General features: G+C 43.5%; 1 protein-coding gene across 4 annotated transcripts in view; it reads right to left on the bottom strand.

Annotated features, from left to right (window-relative positions):
* THADA (THADA armadillo repeat containing) overlaps window positions 1-25,592 on the bottom strand; it is a 323,481-nt gene that overhangs the window by 81,184 nt on the left and 216,705 nt on the right. For all 4 annotated transcript variants that reach the window (XM_057740678.1, XM_057740680.1, XM_057740681.1 and 1 more), the window contains exon 30: window positions 14,609-14,724. In XM_057740678.1, the coding sequence (XP_057596661.1) occupies window positions 14,609-14,724 (116 nt within the window). The remainder of the gene's footprint in view (window positions 1-14,608; window positions 14,725-25,592) is intronic.

The raw sequence follows: 25,592 nt of genomic DNA, 5'->3' as shown, positions 1-25,592 counted from the left end.
GAAAAGAAGGAAGAGAAAGGCGAGAGCTAGCTAGGGAAGGGAGCGAGGGAGGGAGGGGGGGAGGAAAATATAATCCCAGCGCATCAGAGTAGTAAGGGTACACATCACTCCCTTAAACTGTTTGTTATACATAGGATTTCTATAAAATCCATGCCCAGAAAGAATTTTTAATACATTATCTTTGACATGATAAATAATTTATAAACTGTAATAATTTTAAGTAAAACTATTGATTGATTCAGTCTAACTCCCAGGTAATAAATGTCACCCTCTATTACACCGAATGGTATCAATGGGGTATGCCTGATATCCAAAAGGACGGTGGATATGTCGAATGCTAACATTTCTAAAATTAAGCACGCTAAATCTTGAGTAAATTCCCTCTCTCTGTTGCATTTTATTTTTGCAGACTGTTCACATGTTACATACAGTAAAATCTCAAACTACGCAAGATTTCATAGGTATGTGTGTGTATATATACACACATACATACACACACAGAGTACAAAGTCATCTGCGAAATGTATTTTTTGTTGTCAATGGCTGTCGGAAAACCTTGAAAGTCACTAGTTTAGTGAGAGAAACACACAACCAATCATATGGTAGGACGGGTGCCCAAAGCGGGGGTTGACAGAGTGAAAATTAAGGGTGGGGAAGGGGGAAAAGCAGAGGTGAGTCTAGAAATGCCTTGGCAGAGCTGGAGGATGAGGAGGAGTCTGGGAGACAGACTGTGGGCGGAATGACCCCAGCTGAGGAGACACCATGTCCAAAGATGACGGCATGCGACACGTTTGAAGAAGAACGAGATGTACAAAGGGGATATGGAAGGGGAGGGACAGCATTAAAATTATTTATTCATTTATTCGGCTGCGTTGGGTCTTAGTTACGGCACGCGGGATCTTAGTTGTGACATGGGATTTTTTGTTGTTGCAGCAAGAGGGCTCTCTGTTGTGGTGAACGGGCTTCTCTCTAGTTGTGGCATGCAGGCTCAGCAGTTGCCCCGCAGTATGTGGGATCTTAGTTCCCCAATCAGGGATCGAACCCACGTCCCCTGCATTGGAAGGCAGATTCTTCACCACTGGGCTACCAGGGAAGTTCCAGGAGTGACCTTTAGGAGCTCCAAAAGCTCCAAAGGGTTGAAGCCCTAGTGGGATCCCATCAGTCCAAGTCACAGTGGAAGGCTGGGATCCCCGCTCATTAGCAGGAAACCTTGGTGGGTTCCCCAAAAGAAACAGTTCACTTTGGACATACGAAACTCTTCCAGAAGAATTCAGTGACATACTCAGAGGGCTGAAAACAGCTGTTCTGGCTTTAGTCTGCTAGTGTCTGTTAAGGTCTATCAGTCCTGAGATCATATCTGGACTTCAACAGAGTCAGGGTCTAAGGTCACTCCAGTCCCTAGGGAATTACTGCCGCAGAATCAAACCTTTACTAAGTACCATTGGGGATATTCTGCTTGAAACAGAAATGGAGGGAGAGGATAAGGTTCCAGCCTTGAAGAGCTTATGGGTGTGTGTGTGTGTGTGTGTGTGTGTGTGTGTGTGTGTGTGTGTGTGTGTGTGTGTGTTGGTGGTGGTGGTGGTGGTTACATGGAGAAAAACAAAATGCACAAAAAACAGTTTGAAGGAATATCAGGGAGGAGGGGTCTGGAGACATGGAAGGATTTGGTTAGTGAGTGAAAAGCAGGAACTCCAGGCAGAAGAGTTCACTGGAGCAAAGATACAAAGGTGAGAACATGCTTGTCACATGCCGGGAAGAATAAAGACCAGAAAATCAAATAGGTGCAGCTGGCCAGCGTGGTGGCTTAGAATGCCTCTGGGTCGGGAGTCCTGGCAGGGGCCCATCAGAGCCCATTGCGGGCTCTTCCTCTAATCTGGGCTCCTACGCGGGCTCACTCCTACATGGGTCACTCCTGGTCCCCACCGCAATGAGTACACAGCACAGGCAGCCTCTCACCAGGGAGCCAGCAGGGGAGTTAATGAAGCAATACCCTGGGGACCACCACCAGGCCTGCAGCAGGCTGGAAAGAAGAAAACCAGAAAAAGAGAGGGAACGTGGGTGAGGAGTGCAGGTGAGAAATGGGACCCGGGGTGGGGGCAGAAGAGAAGAATAACGAGGTGAAAAGTAACAGAAGAGGGAGGGGGAAGCAGTCTATAATGTGTTCCCATGCCCTGCCATGGTTCCCCCACTGGACACGGGTCCAGCCACACCATGTTCTGTATTTAAAACTCACTTCAAAGCCTGTCCTATAGGAAACCTTCCCTGAGTAAGCATTAGAGAACAGCCTCTGAGGACAGTCTGAATGGCTGACTTGACGGGGTATTTCTTTGACCTTCCTCTGGTCTCCCAGAGATCCCACTGGCCATCTTTGTAGTCCTCGGCAGTTTGAGACTCTGCGATGGTAGCTGTCTGCAGACCAGACGCCGCCTCTCCTTACATTTGGTTATAAAAGGAAGAGCTGCTGTGGTTAGGAGCTAGGAGGTACTTTTCTGATGCAGGCCACATTAAGTCATATAAACGTGGAAGTGTAAATTAAATAAAAAGAACCCCTCTCTCCCTTCTGATTTCCATTTTCACCACAGCCCCCAGCCAAGCAGCCATCATACAGCATTCCTAGAGAAACAATAAGGGATTTGTTTAAACCAAGATGCCAAACGGTCATGAATTGCAGAATATATATTTTTAAACAAGTTATTTTCCCCCACTGTAACATCCAGAATTCAGATCTGCGTGCGGGGCCAGCTGGCAGCAGCATGCAGGGCCTGGCTGGCTACCCGGGACTGCTGGTTTACCTTGCCCTCCCCAGGGGAGGGGAGGCGGGGGATGGCAGAGCTGCTTTTTTATGGTATGTTCCAGCTTCCACCCAGCCTTTCTTGGTCTGGAGCTCTGCAAGTGTTTATACTCACACCCACACGTATAAGCTGCCCCATAGCCCTCCTACTTGGATTTTCCTTTTAAAGTGAAGCCATCTTCGTGCCCTGCTCTGGTGGTTGACCAATTTGTAAGGAATCCTTAGCAAGTTGTCATGCACAAAGCGAGAGACCATGAGCTGTGAGTCTGTCCAAAAAGGGACCAAATGTCCCACCACGCGCTACAGAGCACACGGGGCCGCTCCTGGAAAGGCTGCTTTTGCCCCCAGGGGACGGAATCTGTGAAAACAGAGGGCCTTAACCACTTTACCAAGGTTCTGGGTAGGCACTCAGCAAAGGCCCAGGCAGTCTGCACAAGGCCCTGGGGTACTTACTAGGTCAAGGTCGAAACCACAGCCACCTCTGCTTCCCTGGGAGTGCCGCTGCTCAAGAGGAACCCCACACGCTCAATGCCAAGGCTGTGCCTTTCCATGAAGGCTCACCTGCCTTTTCAGAGGACCCCCAGGGAGCCTCCCACACCCCCAGAGGCCCTCGTATTTTTCCATCTTTCTATCAGGCATCTTTTTCTCATTAATGTACTAACACTCAAGTTATGTGTAGAGAATGAGGAAAAAGAGACCTTGTGTGGGGCTTGGGATTTGTTCAAAGCCTGAAGAAACCGTTTTAGAGGGTGTATGTTTTTTATTCCTTTTATGAGAGATGCATGTTTCCCCCTTTCTGCGACTTGTTTAAAAGTAAAGTTTAATATGCTGCCAGAGAAATTGCTGGTTAATAACTTAATAAGCAATGTGCTAGGAATTATGGGAGAAAAGCAGTATCCAAGAAAACTTTTATTGTACAGTTTGGGGCTTGGAGGACATATAGCTTCAGTTATTACATACAGTGCTAACAGAAGTCCCCTTTCTTTTCAAACCTCACTTTCCCCCTAGAATTATTAAAAAAGGATATATAAGTGAAGTGAATGAACACTTCTAGAAGCTACATGAGAAGTCTGCATATAGATCACAGGTGAGAATTCTTAACAGTACAGTCAGAACTGTGCTGATGTGAACTTGGCAAGGCACACACTTGGAAATTATCCCTGGCAATAATAATAATATCAACTGCATTTTATTTAAAGTTTTATCTTTAAAAGATTCTTAAGAGAGAAGAAAAATAGGCATTATTCCCATTTTTATAAATCAACAAAGTAGCTGACATAGCTCAAGTGACCTATCCAAGATCAGGGCAAAAACCAAGAACAGAATCAAGGTTTTCTAGACAAATTGTATCTGTGTGTCCCAAACACAATCAGATGAAAAGTAGAGGCTGTGCCAGACGATGAGAGTAGTTTGGTTTGCAAACACATGCTCTGGTGCTGAGTCCTGGTCGCCAGTCTGGGAAGACCAAGGTCTGAGCACAGCTGTTTCCGCAAGGGCCACTGGAAAGGCCTATTTTCAACATGGCCAATGCTGCTGCTGAAGACTTAATTATCTGACAATAAATATGCCCTGTATTTGCTTAGCTCTTTTGTACCTGCATACCCATTACTCACCATGTCCTTCCCCACCTTCATCTATTTCACATTTTGGAGCTTCCAACTTTCCAGATAAAAATTGAGGCCCAAAGAAGTTAGAGGCCACACATCACTGGTTAGTAGTTGAGCAGGCACCAGAACCCGGACCTACTACCCATGAGTGTACCTTGCCTCCCCTCAACCTCGGGGAGGTGCATTCACAGCTACAGGCTTTTCCACTCACCCAGTGCCTCTCAAAGTGACCCTCCCTGTGGTCACCCAGGAACACAGGGCCTTTGGGCTGGTGAGGGTCCCTTCCGGCTGAAGAGAGAATAAGCTCCTGAATGTGTGTGTGAAGCTATTTCCTGAGGCCGGCGGGCCAGTCCAATTGCCAAGGAAGCCTGGGCATCACTGGCAGCTGAGGGGAAGGAGAAAAATGAGGCTTCGGAGGGTCTCTCTCAAATCTGCTCCCTTGGCCAGTTCACGTGAGACCTGCCCACGTGCCTCACAAGCCTTCCTAGGGTCAGCCTGAAGCTGGAGACACAGGACGAACGCACCAGGGCTGAGTCAGCTCAATATGAGGACAGAAGCAGGAAGCCAAGTGAGGCCTCAAGAAGTGCTCCCGCCAGGTCTGCGTGCTGCCTGAAAGCCCGCCCTCAAGTTACTGACTTGAGTTAAAGGCACTGCCTGCAGAAGATCACTGCTGAAAAACAGTACTACCCAGAAAAATTACCTTATTTACATATTAACACATATGTCGGCATGATTTGTTGGTGACATCAAGTGGCAGTCAGCCAGCTGAGAGTGGATTTCTGAGGAAAGGGGATATAGAATAGCAAAGTTTTAATGGCAAGAAGGTCTAGTGCATGGTGCTCTATCCAAGGGCAGCTCCTGAGAGAGGGCCTTGGGCAGCTCAAGGGCCTGGGCTTGTGGTATTTTCTTTGAGGACGATCAGGCTGCAGCAGATGAAGCAAGAGGATAAAGAGGCAGAAAACAAATTTGCTCTTTACTGACTGTATCCCTAATTTGGGCTATCTTCGGAGCCTGACACATCTGTCAAGTAGGAAGAAGTCACCTGCCCCCTTTTGTCTATTTCCCTGTCTACCGATACTGGTTTGGATAACTCCCTGTTCTGAAACAGGGAGCCAGGGTGCTCTCTGTAGTCCCTTTTGGGGCTCCCAATGGCTGAGAAGCTATGTGGGTGGGCCTCCAGGCCCCCATCTTAACTTGCGCCGTATATGCCATCTCTATTAGCTTGAACATCTTGAACTTTCACTTAAGCTTCTGTTTGAAGAAAGGATTCCACTGGATTAGATGATCTCTAAATTCCCTTTCCTGCTATAAACGCTGTGGTTCTATGGTCCTCTAAGCAATGTTGAGCAGACAATAGCCATGAAGTCTAAAATGCACACAAGCGGCATCTCTAATCCTATCACTAGCTGCCCAGGCAGGCAACAGAGGCGTCCAAGTGCCAGACAGAGCTGGTGGATTGCTACTAGGGAGCTTTGGTTAACCTCCAGGAGGGGTTGGAAATTTTGTCGATCACCGAGAGAGCCTGGAAAGATTTAAGGCACTCCTCAGTGTATCTCATGAGCCGGAGACAGCAGCCTATTTACCAGTGTAAGCCTGAGCTTACTGACTTCCTCTTAACTCCTGGATCAAATCCAAATTCTTCTGGCTGACATTTAAGGCCTGCCACAACTGGTCTCTTATCAAATCTTGCACTGCTCTCCAAACACACCAGGTCTTCTTCAGCTCTATTCCCCCACTGGCCCACATGCAAATGCCTTCTCCAACAGTGTGCCACTGGGCATGCTGTCTACCATCCTGTATGCTCTTTTCCCATCACTTTTGGTGCTTCCAAATCACACGCACGTTCTAAGACCCAGCTCAAATACCTAACACCCCCAGAAAGCCTTTCCTGGCTATGCTAGTCCACATTCTTTTCTGAATTCTTATACTTATTATATGTACTACAGAGTTAGAATTCTACATGAATGCCATTGTCGGTTGTTTCATAGATAAGCTCTTTTCATCTGGACTGGATCATAACTAAACTTTGACAATAGAGACTTAGTGATATATGCCTACAGTGGTCCCCATGATGCTGAGTGCTGTACTAAGATTCCTTCCTTTGTACTTGAGCAACGAGACCTTCACAACTTACTTAACAACATAGGCCCTATACCAGTATAACTTCACTCATTCTCCAAACTATGAAAATTAATCGTATCTAACAATTAAATCTCACTTAGTCTTTAAAGACTTCTCCCTTCTCCTTGAAGACATCCTTAACATTCCAACCCCCACTAGCTGGCTTCTGTAATATACTCTGACTTCATTCCAGCAGGTACCAAATTCTTACTTGTTTACAGTTACTTAAATCCCTACCTGTCTTATTCACTTGGTTTTTGAAATTGGGACAATATCATTCATCTCTATATTCTCCACTGTGCCTACGACAATGCTTTGTACTGTTTGTGAATCTGAGTTGGCTTGAATTCATTGGGAATGGCTCAGTGAAGGTAACCAAGGTGTTGATTTACCCAAAAGATGAAATATGTCACATGCTAAGGAAAAAAAAAACCCCCACTATATTAGAGTTTTATATAATATTATGAAAATGAGTTGAGGCCACTTAAAGCCTGCATCCCTTCCAATCTGGGCAATGACAACATTGCCGAAACTTGCCAACAGCAATATCCCCAAGAAGCCAACAGCTACAGGTGGAGCAAGAGGGATGTTTCTGAGCCCTTTATCAAACTAATTACCACCTCCAGGTTAGGTTTGCAGATTTCTATATTTAAAAAGTAGAAAGTTGGGGGTTGAATTCTTGATATGCAGTTGCACAAACTATTTTTATTTCTCACTGCAATATGAAGAAGCTTTGATTTTGGGCAACTTGTTCAAAGGCACAGTTTAATATACTGATCACTTCTGACTGCTTTTACCTACTAGATTCCATAAGCTTAGCCTGTCAACAAGAAATACATCATATATTTTCAAGCTTCACTTCTTAAATAACTTATTCCTAAAGGACTTGACATATTTTTTTTTTTTTTTCTTTTTAGGACTTGACATATTTTTAAAAGGACTATCTAATGAAGAAAATGTTTTGCACCTTGTCTATTGCTCTGGGTTGAAATGTGCTAACTTAATGTTTCTCTCTATTTTTAAAAATACAAACAGGATCTCATCCCGAGATATCATGACCCTGAACATTCCTGAGAAATCTGAAAGGGAAGTGAACAAATGTCAACAAGCTTGGATCTAAAATACACCAACTACATTTCTCTCATCATTCAAATATGCATGAGGCTCAAAGAGACTTTGAATAGGCTGAGCTGGGGGAGTAAAGAGGGGTCCCGATGAGAATCTTCCTCCCCAATAAAATCTGGGGGTTGAAAGAAAAGCAATTAAAAAGGGGGCAGGAGAGTACTGGGAAAACTTTTATTTTGAAAAAAAAAAAAAAAAAAGAAAGAAAAAGAGCTTAGAAGAAACAAACCAAAAGCAAACCCAACCCCCAGTAATGCCTGGAAACTTGCTATGTAAGTAACCATCCCTGTTAAGACTTGCTTCCCTTAAAGTTTTGGCAGGGACCACAAATGATAGCCTTAAAATGCCACATGATCATCTGAATACTTTAACAACCCATCTCAACTGGATTCATTTCAGCAGCATGGGAGTGAAACTCAACCTGCAGCTGTGGCAAAAGGCTGAGGTCTCTAGCAGCAGTTGTGAAAGAAGGACCTCTTCCTTGGGGAGGGGACCAGTCCAAAAAGGCACGAGGGATTTGGGAAGGGCTAAGGGACAGTGGGAAAATGGAATCAGATCTAAATCCCAGGATTTCTGCCTGGGAAGTGTAGTCTCTCGTGTGAATAAATCTGGTGGTTAGAAAATAACTGCTGTCTTCAGCTGTAAAGCAAAACAGAACCCTAAACCAGAACTTCTGCAGCTAGCCACAGACCCCCCTGGGGCAGAACTGGGATCACCACACAAAAGCCAGCCCTAGCTTTGTCTCTATAAGCATATTTTTCTTATGTATTTAAATCCCAGGCCTTCCAGGATCATCCACCTAAGCTTAGTGGGGACCAGTAAGAAGGAGAGAAAATGGGGAGAGCAGACGAGAGTACGGCTAAGGGGGTGGACAGGGAAGGAAGTAGTAAGGAGACGGAGGAGCACATGGAGGAGTAACACGGGGGTGTCAGGAGCACTGATGGGGAAGCTGTATAGGGAAGTGGATGGATCACACAGTTAACACTTTTTGCACATAAGAATTAACTTGGGGTAACAAATCATTAGGTCCAGCACAAAGAGGAGGTCTTCAACAAACATAAGCTCCCTCCATCAGCACTGTTCTATTCAAATATTTATTTCCCAAGTTTGCTTTCTTAGCAACCTTGGGACCTGTTCTTGTATTACCGAGAGTCTGTTTCCCTCACCAGAATATCAGACTGCTATTTTTCAACACGATAAATATTCACGGCATGCCCATGAAGCCTGGGTCCTACCCCAGGCACTGAGTGCCCTGGGATGGCCGCCCGGACAGAGGCGTGTAGACTCCCCATAGACAGCGCTGGAGCGACGCGGTCCCCCTCAGTGCAGGTCATCCCAGGTGGATGGTGAAAGAATTCTGGGCTGACCGTTTCAGAAGCCTCACCCTCTCCCATGGCTCCAAGCCCCAGACACAAGCCCTGAGAATGAGGGTGTGAAGGTGGGAGTATTTCAAGGGAGTGGGGCCGGGTGCTCACAGTGGCCGACTCTCTGACGCTCAGATAGGTACTGCCTCAGACCAGCAGCATGGGGATCACCTTGCCGCTCGTCGGAAACGCAGGATCTCAGGCTCCGCTCCCCTACTGAAGGACGGTCTTCATTTTAAGGGACCCCCCAGGTGATTCGTGTGCACATGAAGGCCTGAGAAGCACTGTTCCAGAAAATGCTTCAGTTACCACCATTCAAAGCCCTGACATAAAAACACTGGATAGGCGGAGGCAATGTGGTCCAGAAGAAAGAGCCCGACAAGGAGCAGGGAGTTAAGTCCTCCACAAATGTTAGCTGTCATCAGGTAGCTGTTACACCCTGGTCAGCTATGTGAAAAATGGGCAAATCCCCCGACCTCTCTGGGCTGAACGTTCCCATGTGCATGGGGATGGGCGTGGACTACAATAAACTTTACGATGCTTTTCAGTTCTAGGTCTGATTCTATTTGACAAGACTCTGTTTTGTTGCCCTCTCTACACTAAAGTGAGGGTTTTAAAAAGTAGTTGCTATATTTAATATAGCCTGACATACAGCAGGGCTTAATAAATATTTGTTGAATGAATGGGAAATAAACTGAATGGCCAGTAATGGAACAATGGTAAGGTAAACTTATCGACTGATTATTCAGGTGACAAAAATTTGCCACCGTTAACAAATGATGTTTTCAAAGATTCTTTTCTTAATACAAAAACAGGCAAAAAGCATTATACTTTTAACGACGCGTAGAAAGTAAAGCTAGAAAGAAAAGAAAAAAAAATTATCATAAGAAGTCAGGACAATAACCTTAGAGGAACAATAGAGCACAAAGATTTTTTTTTTTAATGTTTGTCATTAAAATTTTTTTAAATTGTGATAAAATACACATAATGTAAAATCTACCATCGTAACCATTTTAAGTGTGCAGTTCAGGAGTGTTAAGCACATTCACACAGTTGTACCACCAATCTCCAGAACTCTTTTCATCCTGTAAAACTAAAACTCTATTAGTTGAACACTGACTATCCCTCCCCCCACCCCGCCCAGACCCTGGTAACCACCATTCCACTTTCTGTCTTTGAATCTGACCACTCCAGGAATTTCACATAAGTGGAATCAAACAGTATTTGTCTTTCTGTGACTGGCTTATTTCACTTTGCATAATGTGCTCAAAGTTCATCCATATGGTACTGGTGTGTTAGAATTTCCCTTATTTTTAAGGCTAAATAATATTCTGTTGTCTATATATACAACATTTGTTTATTCATTCATCCATCAATGGACACTTGGGTTACTTCTACTTCTTGGATATTGTGAATAATGCAACTGGAACATGTACAAATCTCTCTTCAAGACTCTGCTTTGAATTCATTTGGGTCTATACCCAGAAGTGGAATTGCTAGATCACATGGTAATTCTATTTTTAATTTTTTGAGGAAACACCATACTATTTTCCATAGCAGCTACACCTTAAAGAGTTTTCAATAAAAAGAGCAAATGCTTTCATGGTACTGTTAAATGGAAAAAGTAAGCTATAACTTACATACATACAGCATGATCTCAACTACGTTAAAAAAGCATAGGAAGAATGATGGAGTAACTATGTACATGAAAGTGTTAACCAATAACAGTGGGTCTCACTGGATGTTGGTAAGAGAAGACATATTCTCTTCTTTTTCCTAATTTTCTATGACGAGCACAAAGTACACTGACAGTCAAGGAAAAAAAGTGAAAAAAATTTAGTAGGACACATTTTTCTTCCTGGTCACCACACTATCCATAGCATGGAATCTGACAGTCCATTTAGTTGACCACAGTTACTAAAAGGACATACACACACACACACACACACACATTTTCCTTTTATAACCAAAGGAGATGCTAGATAACCTAATTGATTTCTGAAAAATTTTAAGCCCCAAATAACAGTAATTCCAACTCTCAATCAAAGTAAATAAATCTTTTCTCCTCTTACTCTTACTTGACAGGGCTTTTTACAAGTCCTTCCTATTCAGGCAGGGCCTGTGATCCAGCTGGGACAGCAGAGCTGGAATCTGCACCTAGCGAGAGCAGCAGACAGGGCCTCGAGCAGGGCTGCACTGACGTCGTCTTCCACGGCGCCCACAGCCAGCCTCGCCAGGCCAGCAGCTGACCCCTAGTCTCACTCGGTTTCTGGCCCAGGTCAGCTTAGTTTTCCTTCGGTAGTTGGTAAACTGCCTTTGCACCAGGAGAGAGACAGTAAACTGGATGGAGGAGAGAGGGATGGAGGAAAAAGGGGAAGGAAAGGGCTTGAAGGATTAACGAGCTGATTTCCATAAAGGCTTTGACATCTTGGAATGAAGAGCAGCCTGTAAGAGCAGAAGCCCAGTCCTCTACTCAGGCCATGTTGCCAGCTGGCCATTCATCACCAAAAATTCCCCAACAAATCCAGGGCTATTGCTTAATCATCTCATATATAAACCCCTATTAATCTTGCAAAGTCAAAACACAAATATATGACAAAAGTCTTTATTTTACATGCCCTCAATCTCAGGGTCAAAATTTTAAAAACGGAACTGGTCATCCAATGGCTCCAGTGAACTTTTTTTCTTAAAACCCTTTTGTGGGGAACAAATAAATGACATCTTCACTAATGTTTTTACACATGCTGGACTGAATAAACTCAAGCTAATGATTAAATACATTGAAGAAGGATAAAGGTGTTGGTGCTAAAATTTAAACCAACTTTTTTTTTTTCCCTTGCAATAACATTGACATTTCAAGCTATATTCAAAAGATACACAAAATCCTTAGTAGGCACAAAGGAACATTTATTCCTCTTTCTTTCGTAACTTTCTAAGGACATAAAGGAGCCTCTTTAGCAGCGAAATTTGGGATAGTCTGCATTGCAACGCCTTTCAGGGGAAAAGCATGTGAGAATGAAGTCAGGGGTTGGCTTTGAAAAGGGCCCACTAGGCACCAGAAGTGGCTCATCTGAGCATGGGGCTCCCAGTGCAGACAAACACCTTCTGGGACAATACTCTCTGAGGACCTCACAGGCAGGGCAGGCGTGTGACAGGCTGAGGCTTCATCACTTAAACATCTATTTGATTCTCTACTTTCCTATTCAGGAAACTCAAAGTTACCCTGCCAGTGGCGAGGATAATCCAGAAAAGCTATGTGGCTTTGGAATACCCTGCGCTTGGTCACGTGTTTTCCTCTCAGACGTTACTCCAGGCTCTGAACGCATCCTGATTAATATGGTAAAAGTGTGCTGCGGAGCAAAAGGAAGCCTGGTGTTACAGACCACCCACAAAGTGTAAAGTTCACACCTGGATAATAAAGAGTGGACTGTACTGGAAACATAAAAGTGGCTTTCCTGGACTCTGGGCAAGGAAGGTGGAAACCCAGCAGATTTCAGTGATTCATGCCTTTGTACTCTAGGGCTGGAAAATCATGGAGATGGGGGGGGGAAGGGTGGATGCAGATGATAATGATTAGAAAATTGCAATTCTGTAATTGCAACTAGAAGGCTAGGAAGACTTCTCCAGCTGAAGAGGACACCGATGGCAGCTTTGTCATGCATCATCGGGCACTGTACAACATGAAGGTCCATTCAGATGGCTGGCCTATTACTCCATCTCCTCCTTCCCATCCAACAAGGAACTGACTCAGGAAGCCAGCAGATAATGAATTTCTCTAAGATCCATCAAGGGGCAGCAAACTAAGGGGGCAGAAATTCCTTCCTTACAGAACTTTAAGAACAGGAGATTCAGATGCTGTCTTGGAGCAGTCCTGGCTGGAAGCAGCGGTTTCAATAGGATGGTTTCCCTGACTTCCTGATCCCCAGAAATAATAGCTAAGAGAATCAGGCTTACTAATTGGTAAACCAATGAGAGCACAAAAATGATCACAATTCCCTGTTCTCTCAAAAAAGGCATCTTAGGAAGCTGTCTAAAAGCCTCACAGAAGGCAAATGATACTAGGCTCAGGGGAGCAGTTTATGGTCAATCAACCAATCAACTCCTACTCTCTAAATAACAGAGAAAACAAAAACTGGACTAAAAACAAGAGGCTAACCATTAACTATCACTTTATTGGCATTTCAGATACTAGAGAATCTCCCCATCAGCATCCCTGACTAAAGCTATAGGTGCTTAGACAAACATGGAGCCTCACATCTCCACCCACTGAGAAATCCTTCACTGGGTCCCTTTCACCATGTGGCCTTCATGTATTTCTTCAGCTCCATTCTCTGCTACACACACCTTATACGTCAGCTTTCAGAAGAGCTAACTTATTTCTAGTTCTCCACACTCACCGTGACATTTCATATTGCTATGTCTTTGCCTGTGACATTCCCTGAGCCTGGAACACCCCTCCCTGCCCTGGCCACCTGGCAAAATTCTCAACTCTTGAAGGCATCCTCCCCGCCTCCCCGGGCTACTCCTGTACCTACTACATACGTTTGTCATACTCACCATAATCGATGAAAATTATTTATTTATACATCTTCTCACTTCCTGAGTGGGAGCTCCTTAAAGCCAGGACTGGTTTCTTCTATATCTTTGCATCCTTACATCTCCTAACACAGAGGCTATCGTATAGCCTATGCTCAACAAGACTGTGGAATTACACTCATTTGTGAGGCTCACAGTAGCCACTGCTTGCCTCGCCATATAAGGTGGGAGCCCAACAAAAGTGAACAAAAGAACATTTTTTTGAAAAACAAAAAAGAGGCTGCTAAGTTAGACAATCAAGATACTAAATATTAACCAAAGACAACATACCACAGCATGGAATGTGGTAGCCTGTGGGCCTCTGCTGGACCCCCCCTCCTGGAATTACAGAGGATGTAGCAGGGGGCGGGAGGCCCTTGCTGTAACACAGATTTTGAATACAGTGTTACAGAGAGGACTCCTAGTATATTCTAGAGAAACTGAGAAATTCTTTTTGTTCCATCTTTCACACAGTAAATGTTCTAAGTTTCAGAGAAAACTAATGATGGCAAGGATGAGGAAAAAAAAAACAACGCATCCACCCTCCTTTGCCTTGCTTATTCAAGCTCCTCTACTACCAACCTAAAAAGGAAACTTGCATGTCCTTTTCTTATTTACCCGCTCTGGGCTCCTCTGCGCCTGCTCAAGTCTTACATCAGTCTCTCACCTCTGAGTTGCACTGGTACCTGACAGTCTGTACCACATGATTTAGTCAATTACTGCCTTTCATTGCTAGGATATCTAACACAGGGCTGGGCACATAGCAGGTATTGATAAAAACAAGCTGACTGGTGGACAGATAAAAAGCCATATTACATGCCCCCCAGCCACACAGCAGTTTTAGAAAAACTGTCAAGAAAATATTTTTCCTTCTTTACCACAACCCAAAGTTCAAAAAAGATAAATACTCCAATAAGTTTAGAAAACTCATGCCAGTGACTTTTAAAACCCCCACAACTAGAAACAGCATTTCTCCAATGTATTTCTAACCCCTGATAATTCCGTGCTCATGTGGGGCTTTAACATACCTCTTGGCCAGCCAGAGTTTGGCTTTAGTACAAACAGCGACGTCGGCCAGCCCCTGCTGAAAGTACGTATTCATTCTGCATTTGGAGTCTGAGAAGGCTTGTAACAAATGAAAAACCTAAACCAAAAAAAGAGAAAAAGCAATATCCTGCTGTGAAAATATATTTTTCCTAAATGCCCAATTCCTCCCTTTTCGGTTTCCTCAAAATACTCCCCTCAAAGCAAACAGACACCTGCAAAATGTGGCTCTGGTCTCTTTGCAGAAAAAGCATGTTGGTTTTGGAGGACACAGCAAGTGGCAAAAAAACTACGTCTTTCATCCGTACCTGTGTTCTGGGTTCCTTGCACAAGCCCCCAAAATGATGACTATTCTGTGACCAGTCATTAGGTGTCAGAGCTTATTAGTTACAAACAACCTATAAATTGATTTTAGCAAAGAAATGCAAACAACTTTTTCTATCTTAGCAGTCTCATATGGAAAAAAAACAAGTACTTTTTAAAGTTAAAATCTTACTACACAGGAGAAATCAGTTGTCTGTGAGTCTGATCTGGTTTGGGGTTATCAGAACAGGCTCCGCTGAAGAAGCAGGCACAATGATGCTTGCCTCTGCAAATACTGGATAGTGATGTTTGTAAACTATTTAGGTTTTTTAGATCTTCCCTGAGATGTCAGGAGCCAAGGCAGCAATGCGGACACACCCCACTTTCTTAGTCGTGCATGACATTATATATTAGAATTAGGCAGAGAAAGACAAATCCTGTTGTATCTCTCTCGCTGCCTGTATTTAGAATGAAGGCCAAATTCCAGCAAGCACATGGCATAGGCCGTGTGCATGTGCACACTGGCACGCACTCGTAAATGTGTCTTGGGTTCACTCAGTGATGACATCAACAAGGCCTTTGTGAGAAGCACAAACCTGCAGCAGAGAACAAAAGTGGACAAGGGCGTAAATGAGATCCAGTGACCTTAGCTACTGTCAAGGGAAAAGTCACGTCAGAGAAATCCTCCAGTGCCCTTATCAAAGGGAGGAGGGTGAAGCAAAGCAACACAGATAAACACATCAAGAACTTGCAAAGTCTATTTTATAATGTTTGTTCTCTTTCCCTATTGTATCCTTTACCAGAGCTGCAGATGATTCTTCCTAAGCAGCAAGATTCAACTTTTTCTTCTCTCTCTCCTGTCAAGGAGGGGCTTAATTGAGAGTTAAATACAGAAGGAAGAGATAAGAAAGACCAAGAGGCCAAGATCCAGAGTCATCAGACCCTAAATGGGAATGAGCTGGCAGGTTTTCCGGGGTCAGAGATCTGTGGTTGCCAACAACAAACACATGTCGCACACCTTTGGTTTAGCGCGTCAAAGGCAATTTTCATTACTTTCCTGTATGTAACTGCTATTTAAATTTTTTTTTCCTAAACAGAAGTAATTGTACAGGAGAAGGCACACAAGTCCCGATGTGGAGACTGAAAATGCTCTAATAATGGATCTGTTATTTCAGAAGCAACAGATCAAATATCACTACTTCACCACACCCCCCGCAGGGACCCAAACTGCCCGTCGTGAAGTCTGGAGCAATGGGTCTGGCTGGGGCTTCTGTGCTTATGTGGTGACTGCCAGAGTGAAAAAATTACCTCCCCCTGCCCCAATCCCCACCATCCTGAAAGAGGTGGCAAAGCCACGGGGCCTTGCTTTACTTTTCTCCACAGCTGCACAAAACCAACCACCAGGGCTTTTCACGGTGTCACAGGATTGTAATTAATCAGCAGACACAAGCAAAATACACGACTTTGGAATTTACTTGTAAAGAAAGCTGTGAGATTTTCAAACGTCTCTCATTTAGAAGCAATCACTTCAAAAATAACTCCTCATGGATGTTTAAACTTAGCCCTATATTTGCTCACCTTACTTGGCAAAAACAAGGCTGTTTTTGAAACGCCTGGTAAGCTCTGGTTTATGAAAATCAGCCGACAAGTCCATCAATTCTGTCACCTTGGGCACAAACCAGACAACAGCTATGATCCTGGTTATTCACCAGGAACGGAGAGCAATCTATTTACATGGGACAAATGGAGGGGGAGGTACACTTAGAAGAACCTCGGTGGAAATAAGCACGTAGGAGAGACAGTGCAACACGAGGGAAAGACAGGGTCAGAGAAGACCAGGAAAACAGGGCAGGGGAGGAGACGCAGAAAGAGAATGCAGAGGGAGGGCAGAGGAGAAAAAAGGCTTATAAGCAAATGTCTGAAACTGATTACTATATTTTTTTATTTTATTTTTATTTATTGGCTGCGTTGGGTCTTCGTTGCTGCACACGGGCTTTCTCTAGCTGCTGAGAGCAGGGGCTATTCTTCATTGCGGTGCGCGGGCTCCTCATTGTAGTGGCTTCTCTTGTTGTGGAGCACAGGCCCTAGGTGCGTAGGCTTCAATAGCTGCGGCACACGGGCTCCATAGTTGTGGCTCACGGGCTCTAGAGCATAGGCTCCATAGTTGTGGCGCACGGGCTTAGTTGCTCCGCGGCATGTGGGATCTTCCTGGAGCAGGGCTCAAACCCGTGTCCCCTGCATTGGCAGGAGGATTCTTAACCACTGCGCCACCTAGGAAGTCCCTGAAACTGGTTACTATGTTTGAGAAAACTTTTTCTTCAAGATAATTAATGAGAATATTTGAATATATGACTACCCTCATGTGACACCGAGCGTGCTGGTCTGGGACTTCCCTGGCGGTCCAGTGGTTGAGACTCCGCACTTTCACTTCAGGGAGCGTGGGTTCAGTCCCTGGTGGGGAAACTAAAATCCCACAAGCCCCACGAGGCGGCCAAAAAAAAAAAAAAAAAAAAAAAGAAGAGTGCTGGGTTTAATTCTCTCAAGAAAAATGAGGCCATCCTTTGCGTGAAGTCCAGAAGTGAGGGCAGGCCTCTGGAACTCTAATCCAAGGTCAGGTCCAGGAGCTCCAGGAAGCTCCCAAGAAGGATTATTTGTCTGTCAGCTCTGAAAGGATGGCAGGGGTGAGGCAAGCAACTCATCCTCCCTCCCCCCATTCCTAAAGTTCTGGTCCAGAAGAACTTCTGGGCAAAGAATGCGGTCAAGCCCAGGCCTGGGATAATTTGGAAACAGCCTATAATACAGGACTTTACTAAATCAAACACAGAGAAACCAAAGCTGCCAGACCTGAGGATGATGACTAACTGAGAACAGGAGAACTCTGAGAAGTTTAGTGTCACTTTAGGTGTCCCAAATTTGCAACAGGATGCCAACATTCAGTCCAAAAATATTTATTAAACAACTGTTATTACCAGGCACTGTCCTAGGGGCTGCAGCAGAGAACACACAGAATCTCTGCTTTCCTGTAGCTTACATTCTAGTCATGGATAAACAAAACACCAATCGTTTCCTGGACTCTGCCTGGCAGGGATTTACAACCTGTGCGATAGCATCCCCATCACTTTGCTCTTATGCGTGACCTCACCCTCCACCACGTCCAGTGCAGAGCAGCAATTCAACAAGCATTTGCTGAACTGATGTCAATATTTGATGCCCCTTCCTATATTAACTCTGCCTTTAGGACACATGCCTGTGGGTTTGGTGAGATGCTACTGGTGTCAATCCCATGTTAGGAGCGGAGACATAGAGCTGAATAATACTCACTCCAGTGGATTCCTAACCCAGTGGATTCCTAACCCAGTGGGGAAAGCTGGGAGGCTGGATCAGTAGTAAGAATGCAGCCCTGTGGAGGTGGGGGTGGGCTAGGGTGGAGCACAGACTTTAGAACCAGGAGGACCTGGCTGGAAACCCAATTCCTATCTGTGGGGCTATGGGCCACCTGTTCACCTCGGTTTCCTTACAGTAAAGAGTATAATAATATCTATCTGATAGGACTGTAGGGAGATTTCAAAGAATATATATACATAGTACTTGGCACACACTAAGCACCTGATCAAAATGCTAGTTCTCGTTCTTTTTCCGTGTCCTCTCTCCCTTCCAACCCCCATTCCAAAAATAAACAGAGAAGGCTTTGCAGGAAGAGTGATATTCATATTTGGCTTTGAAAAGAAGCTTGCCAGAACTGGGGGAAGAATATGCAAGCAGAGGAACGTGAATTATTAAAAAGTGTTAAAGAGTATTTAAATATTGGTATTGCCAATCAAAAAAATTGAACCTTAGGGTAAACTATGGACGTTAATGTGTCAATATGGGTTCATTAATTGTAAGAAACATACCACTCTAATGCATGACATTAATAACAGCAAACTGGGGAGAGGGGGTGGGGAAGAGAGGAATAACATGGGAACTTTGTACTCACTTTTTCTGTAAATCCAAAATTGTTCTAAAAAACTTGTAAGTAAAAGAAAAATATTCAGACTGCTCAAGGGACAGCAAATAGTTGCGTGTAATAAGAGCACAGCTAGGGTGTATTAGGGTAGCAGGAGACACAGCTGGAGAGGGGGGTCAGGTCAGAAAAAGAAGGATCTCAAAGGCAGCATCCAGGGATGTGCATTCTGTTCTGGAGACAGCAAGGACCTCTTCAGACAGAGCTCTTATGTGATCAGATCTGTAATGCGGAAAGAGAAGGCCCGGCGCAGTGAGGCGGCTGGACCAGAAGGGGCAGGGTGAAGCGTGAGTGAGACTACTGCCAGTCTAGACAAAAGGTGACGCTTGAAACCGGAGCCTGGAAACCAAGAAGAGCCCGTGGACCAAAAGTGGCTGCAGATGTTTTATCTGGCCTACACAGTATTTTGAAATCGTCATTTGTGAATTGGGAGATTTCACATCAAAATCCCCCTGATGTCTAAACTCTTTTGAAAAATAAGAAGATCTGACAATTTGATTTTGTGACACCCCCCCCACTCCACCTCAGTCTAAACAAAGGCAGCAGTGGAATGCAGAGGAAAGGATGCGTTTGAGAGATGTCTTGGAGGCTGAAGAAGCAAGCAGGACTTGGCAGCTGCTCTAGACCTGGAGTTGAGGGTCAGGAAAGAGACCTTCCCTCAGGCAGCTGGGACTCAAGGGCCATGCTTCAAGACAGGGATCAGGAGAATACACGGCTGGACTGGGAATGCGGGAGGGGGATTTAATGAGTTTGGCCAGGAATATCCATGTGAGGCTTGTTAGGGTAATTTATCTTGCAAACCAGGAATTCTTCTGAGCGTGAAAAAGACCTCTATTAATAATCTCACTGGGACAGACTGAGACAGTTGGTGAAAAGTTAGAGTGGACTTAGGGGTGTCTCCCGCAAAAACAGAAAAAAAGAAAAAAACAAAACACCCCTAACAAACAGGAGAAAGCTTTATTGACTTAGGATAGTCGTGACCCGGTCAGAAAGAGACAAAAAGCACACAGAAAACCACCAAGTGCAAACCAACATCAGCACCCAGGACGATCGCAGGGACTGCCCAGAAACGAGGTGGTCAGGCCTGCCCCGAGGAGGGGGTGGTCAGGAAGCAGCTAGAGTGGACTAAGACTGCTTGCCCCTGAGGTGCAAGCCTTCCTGGAACTCCGGCAGGATCTCAGGAAAGTCTGGAGAACATTTAGCCTCTGCTGGCCCCCAACCACACTCCAAACACAGAGAGACTGAGGGGAGCGCCCAGGCATCTGTGTATGGGGTCCATTTTGGTAGCTTTGAATCTTAAAAGTGACTCCACAGAGCAAACGGAATGCTCTTTGAATAAATGTCACAGGCCTGAAAAGAGTCATGAGGCAGATCCCTGAAAAAACGTGTGCTGCACCAGTAAAATATGTCTGGTTTATGCTGCTGGACTAAAATAGTGACTTGTGTTAGACAAGATCAAGATGATATATGGCTGTTTGGGAATGCAACTCTGAGATGGGTTTTCCTCTTCACCAAGCATGGCTTCCAGGCAATTTTCCCCCTTATAAAATCAACAGCAGCTGAGCTCCAGAAACCAGCAGGATCCAGCAATAACAGGACCAGGTTAGGCAGGCCACGAAAAAGCACAACGTCAATGAGAAAAGGGATGCTCATTTCAGAGGTCAGATATAAATGAAATGAAGGTATTGTAATCATGAATAATCCTGAACTCAGACGATCAACAAATTCATCCCCTTTTGCAACTGTATTTCCTTAAAAACAAAGTCTGGTCTTCTTGTGCAGCATGCAGACTGGGGGCAAACACTTCTGCCCCTATCACATTCACTGGAGTATAAAATTTCCGTATCTGCTGTTCTGCCTCCTGGCCTTCTCCCCGGGCTGCTCCAACCCCCACAGCTAAGTCCGAGCCACATTTTTCCAAGCTCAGTGTTTACACAGGATTTTATTTCGGCTGGTAAAACATCTGTATTTTTTCAGGGACTTAAATAAATGATCTATGCCGGGAATGTACAGTATAGGGTGATGTCAGGCCCCCTTTTCTTCTCGACTCACTGGGCAGAACAGGCAAACATTGTTTCAGCCTGTAGCTGGGAATGTGAATATTTATCCTGTCGACTTAATTCATACAAACAGAACTAAAGGCAGGCAGGCAGAAGTATTTTATGGCTTTAAGTCAGACTGAAAGGAGGTGGGGTGAGAAGGGGGACGGCTGAAGAAGGAATCTAAACTTTCTAATTCACAGAAACATGCCTAATCATATAACTGCCGGGAAACGGATGCAGCAAAAATTATTTAAAAGGCAGATTGTGTTTATACGTATGTGTGTGTGTGTTGGGGGGGCGGGAGTTGGGAAAGTGAGAGAGAGGAATCCTCTAACTTATACGCCATTTCTCATCATTTCAGTGTGGTTGAGGATTTAATGTTCTGCCTCAGGCCTATTCATCTCATCCTCAGCTAGACCACAGGCTTCTGACTCCCACAGTGCAGAGCACAGTGCTTGCTGGGAACACGTACCTGCCTATGTCATCTGTACAGAGAGCTCCATATACTCTTCTTTGTTACCAGCCTCGGAGGGTCACAGGGTGGCCTGGAAGGGTGGCCCTTGGATACTGGTCATCCCTACAAGAATAGGCTTAGTGGGCACGTGCCACCCACGGCTACCTACCATTCTAACCTTAAGCTGGAGGGCAGGCCAGGAAGCACTTCAAGTGGTCACTCCCCCCAAACCTCAACCTGTTTATCAGATGAGGACAGATCCTTAGAAAGGTCTGGGTGAATTCCCAAAAGGGGACACTTGGCTGTGTTGTGTTGTTGATGTCAGGAAAAGGATGCTAATTACAAAGTGTCATCACTTCCTGGCTGACTCTGGCTTGGGAAACAGGCCATGAATATCTTTAAGGACTAAAATGTACAAAAACACAAAGTCTGTAGGGGTGTGGAAATTAACTTTGTGTCTCAAATGCATCCCCTCCCTTCTAGTGACACTCCCACTGTTCTAGTTCAGGAACCAAAAGACCTTACCTTACACAGAGATGATGAAAACAACTTAAAGGACTGACCTCTGCCTCCAAAACTGACTTTACACATGGCTGCAGACAACCCTTCTTAAAGCCAAGCCCTGATCATATCACTCCCAAATTCAAACTCCTTCAATGATTCCAGCATCCTAAAATAATCCGCTGGGCACTAAAGGCTCCATCTACCTTTCTAGTTTTACCTCCTACTTCCTCCACTTCATGGACCTATTCTGTGGCCACAAGGGATGATTTCCCACTCCTGACAATGCTCTTCTGTCCAGGATGTTCCTTCCATTTCTCCCCACACCCCTTCCAGCTCTGCCTATTGAAATTCCATTCATCCTGTAAGACCCAGCTTAAACATCACCTCCTCCATAAAGCCTTCCTCAGCGTTCATCAACCACCTTCCATACCCACCCTAAGACCTTCCTTCTCAGGGACCGACAGCTCATTTCATTTGATTTCTTTCTTTTTTTTTAAAATTTTTTAAATCCTGTCATCATGGTTACCAATCCACTATTTCCCTTTCCTGGAGCATAGCTCATTGAAGGAAAGGGCTGTGCCTGTTCTTCACAGCCCCTGGACTCCAGGGAAATACAGCTTTGTCTGGCAGAAAGAGAGACTCAATAAACAGAGCATGTGTTGATTTGGAATTCCACCCTGCCCCCTTGCCACGGTGGCAGGAGCAGAACCTGTCTTTGCAGCAGCAGCTGGGGTCCTGAGAGCCACCCCTCTAAACTCTCCCCACACAACAGGGTTGGAGGGAAACACACAGTATTAATAAGAGAGTGAGTATACATTTGTCTTGGATCATTTCTAGCCTTGTGCTCCAACTTTTACAATGCACTGAGCAGTTCCATCGCCCAGAAGTGTCAAGGGTCCCAAGTTGCTGGGTAAGGGCGAAGTTTAGAGGTAGTCAGCCTTAACCCAACATACAAACAAAGGCTTGCTTATAAAGAATTAACAATGTACAAAACACTGATATAATATCTGTTCTAACTAAAGAGTTTCTAGCTTTAGAATACAGACACATTTCTGAAGAGCTATGTATAACTTTTTTCAAATTACAAATTATTTGTAAAATAAATCCCAGTTTAAATTCCTTAGGAGAAACTTTATTATACTTGATAATTTATCTTTTCTAGTATCTGGATCCTCAAACTATTGAGTTTCCTTAAAGATAACATTGAGATCAATAAGGAACTCCTTGATGTAGCAAGACTCATTAATGAAAAATACAACTGGTAATTTGTTCAGTCAAGACAGTTAATTTAAAGCAACACAGAAGGAGGAGTTAGTGGTATGAATGAAACAAAATTAGTCATGAGTCAATAATTGTTGAAGCTGAGTGATGGGTATATGGCATTCATTATATTATTCTGTCTACATTTGTGTATTTTAAAATTTTTATAATAAAAGTTAAAAAAAAGATTTAGGGGGGAGAGAAGTCAAAAGGAAAAGAAAACAGCTATAGGACACAGAGATGAAATCAATAGAAAAAGAGCTTATGATCTAGTGCAGGAAATAAGATATGTACATAAATAACTAAAATTCAAGGTAGAAAACAGTAAGTGCTGTAGGAGAGAGAGAGAACAGAAGGGCCAGAAATAACTCACTGGAAATTCAGAAGATGCTAAAGTGATATTTAAACAGTAGTGAAGATTTTTATTTGTTCAATAAATGGTATTAAGACAACCAACTAGTTCTTTGGGAAATAATCTAGTTAGATCTATACCCAAATTCTTGCACTGAAATAAATTCAAAATAGAGAAAATAATCAAATGTTAAGAAAAAAGAAAGTATAGAAGGGGTAGAAAAAAACAGGAAAATGTTTTACAATCTTTAGGCAAAAACTTTACGCTAAGAATGAACACGAAGCCATGAATGGGAAGAAAAGAAATAAAGAGAAAGAAAGAAAGAAAGAAAGAAAGAAAGAGAGAGAGAGAGAGAGAGAGAGAGAGAAAGAGAGACAGAGAGACAGAGAGACAGAAAGAGAAAGAAAGAAAGAAAAAGAAAGAAAGAAAGAAAGAAAGAAAGAAAGAAAGAAAGAAAGGGAGAGAGAGAAAGAGAGACAGAGAGATAGAAAGAGAAAGAAAGAAAGAAAGAAAGAAAGAAAGAAAGAAAGAAAGAAAGAAAGAAAGAAAGAAAGAAAGAAAGAAAGAAAGAAAGAAAGAAAAAGAAAGGAAGGAAGGAAGGAAGGAAGGAAGGAAGAAAGAAAGAAAGAAAGAAAGAAAGAAAGAAAGAAAGAAAGAAAGAAAGAAAGAAAGAAAGAAGATAGGAAGAAAGAAAGAAAGAAAGGGAAAGATTTATAACAAACTGAACATAAAAACTGAAATCTTTTGTATAGCAAAAACTACCAGGAATATTCAAAAGTACAGGTAAACCAGGGGTAAAATATTTGCCGATTCCCCTAAGGAACAAAACTCTTGCAAATTAATAACAAAAATGAAAGTAATTGAATGAAATATGCCAAGGAGTTACAAACTTCTTCATTCATAGCACCCTTAGCACCTCAATAATCTTTTCATGGTGCCCCTAGGCCAAAAGAAATACCTAGCAGTTCCATTTATTAAGTAGTTAGGTCCAAAGAACCTAGTAAGTATTTATGCCCTAACAATTTAGGAACTGTTTGAAAAAATAACACACATAAGTTGAAAGAAAAAATATTTTTATTTCATTCTTTAATAACCACAATTACTTACTAATGGGATGTGTCTGCCTGTTGGATACTTTATAACTTCCCAAGCCTTAGAATCACTGGACTCCACCACCCTCATTCCTATTCCACATGGATTTTCTCATGGTACTAGCACTTTATTACAGCAACTATCAAATACTCAACTTTGCAAAGACATACAGAATCATCAAAAGTAATGCAGTGTGAGCTAATGTTGATAACTGTAAATGACTTCAAGCTAGTAGTTCACATAATATCTCACAGATGGCAAGTGTCATTGTCCTTCTCCCCCAAATATAAAATATCCCACTGCGTTTTGGCTTACACTTTGGGAACTGCAACTGTTTAGCAAAGAATATAAACAAGCAATTCACAGATGAAGTACAAATAGCCAATAAACAAAGACATGTTTAATTTCATTAATGTTTAAGGAAGGGCAATTCAAACAATGAATTTTTAAAGAAAAAATATTGATTCACAGAAAAAATTTTTAAAGGGTAGGACCCATTAATATCTGGGTAAAGTAAGGGACATTCTCATTCATCCTGGTGGAAGGAGAAATTGTTACAACCTTTTTTGGGGGGTAACCAGCAGGGCCATGTGGTTGCACGTACAATGTATTCTATACAAGTGGTCTCCCTTGTTGTTAGACAAAGCAGCAATTTGGAAGTGTAGCAGTTGCCATCAAAATGGAAAACATGTACTTTCTTCAATTCTGCAATTCCCACTTCTAGTAATTCATCTCAGAGAAACACTTTACACGTATGGGCAAAGAAACAGATACCCAAGAATAACCTCAAGCAGCACTTACCATAACAGGAAAATTTAGAAACAATCAATATAGAACCAGTTGAAAAAATTACGGGATACTCCTACAAAGTATTTCATCATATCTAGACAAGCTGTACATTCATTAAAAAAATAATGTTGTAGATTTATATGGACTAGCATGAAAATATCTCTAAGAC

This window comes from Hippopotamus amphibius, chromosome 7 (assembly GCF_030028045.1).
Source record: "Hippopotamus amphibius kiboko isolate mHipAmp2 chromosome 7, mHipAmp2.hap2, whole genome shotgun sequence".
NCBI classification, from domain to species: Eukaryota; Metazoa; Chordata; class Mammalia; order Artiodactyla; family Hippopotamidae; genus Hippopotamus; species Hippopotamus amphibius.
The sequence above is the reverse complement of the archived record's forward strand: the minus strand, read 5'-3'. Positions and strand labels throughout refer to the sequence as shown.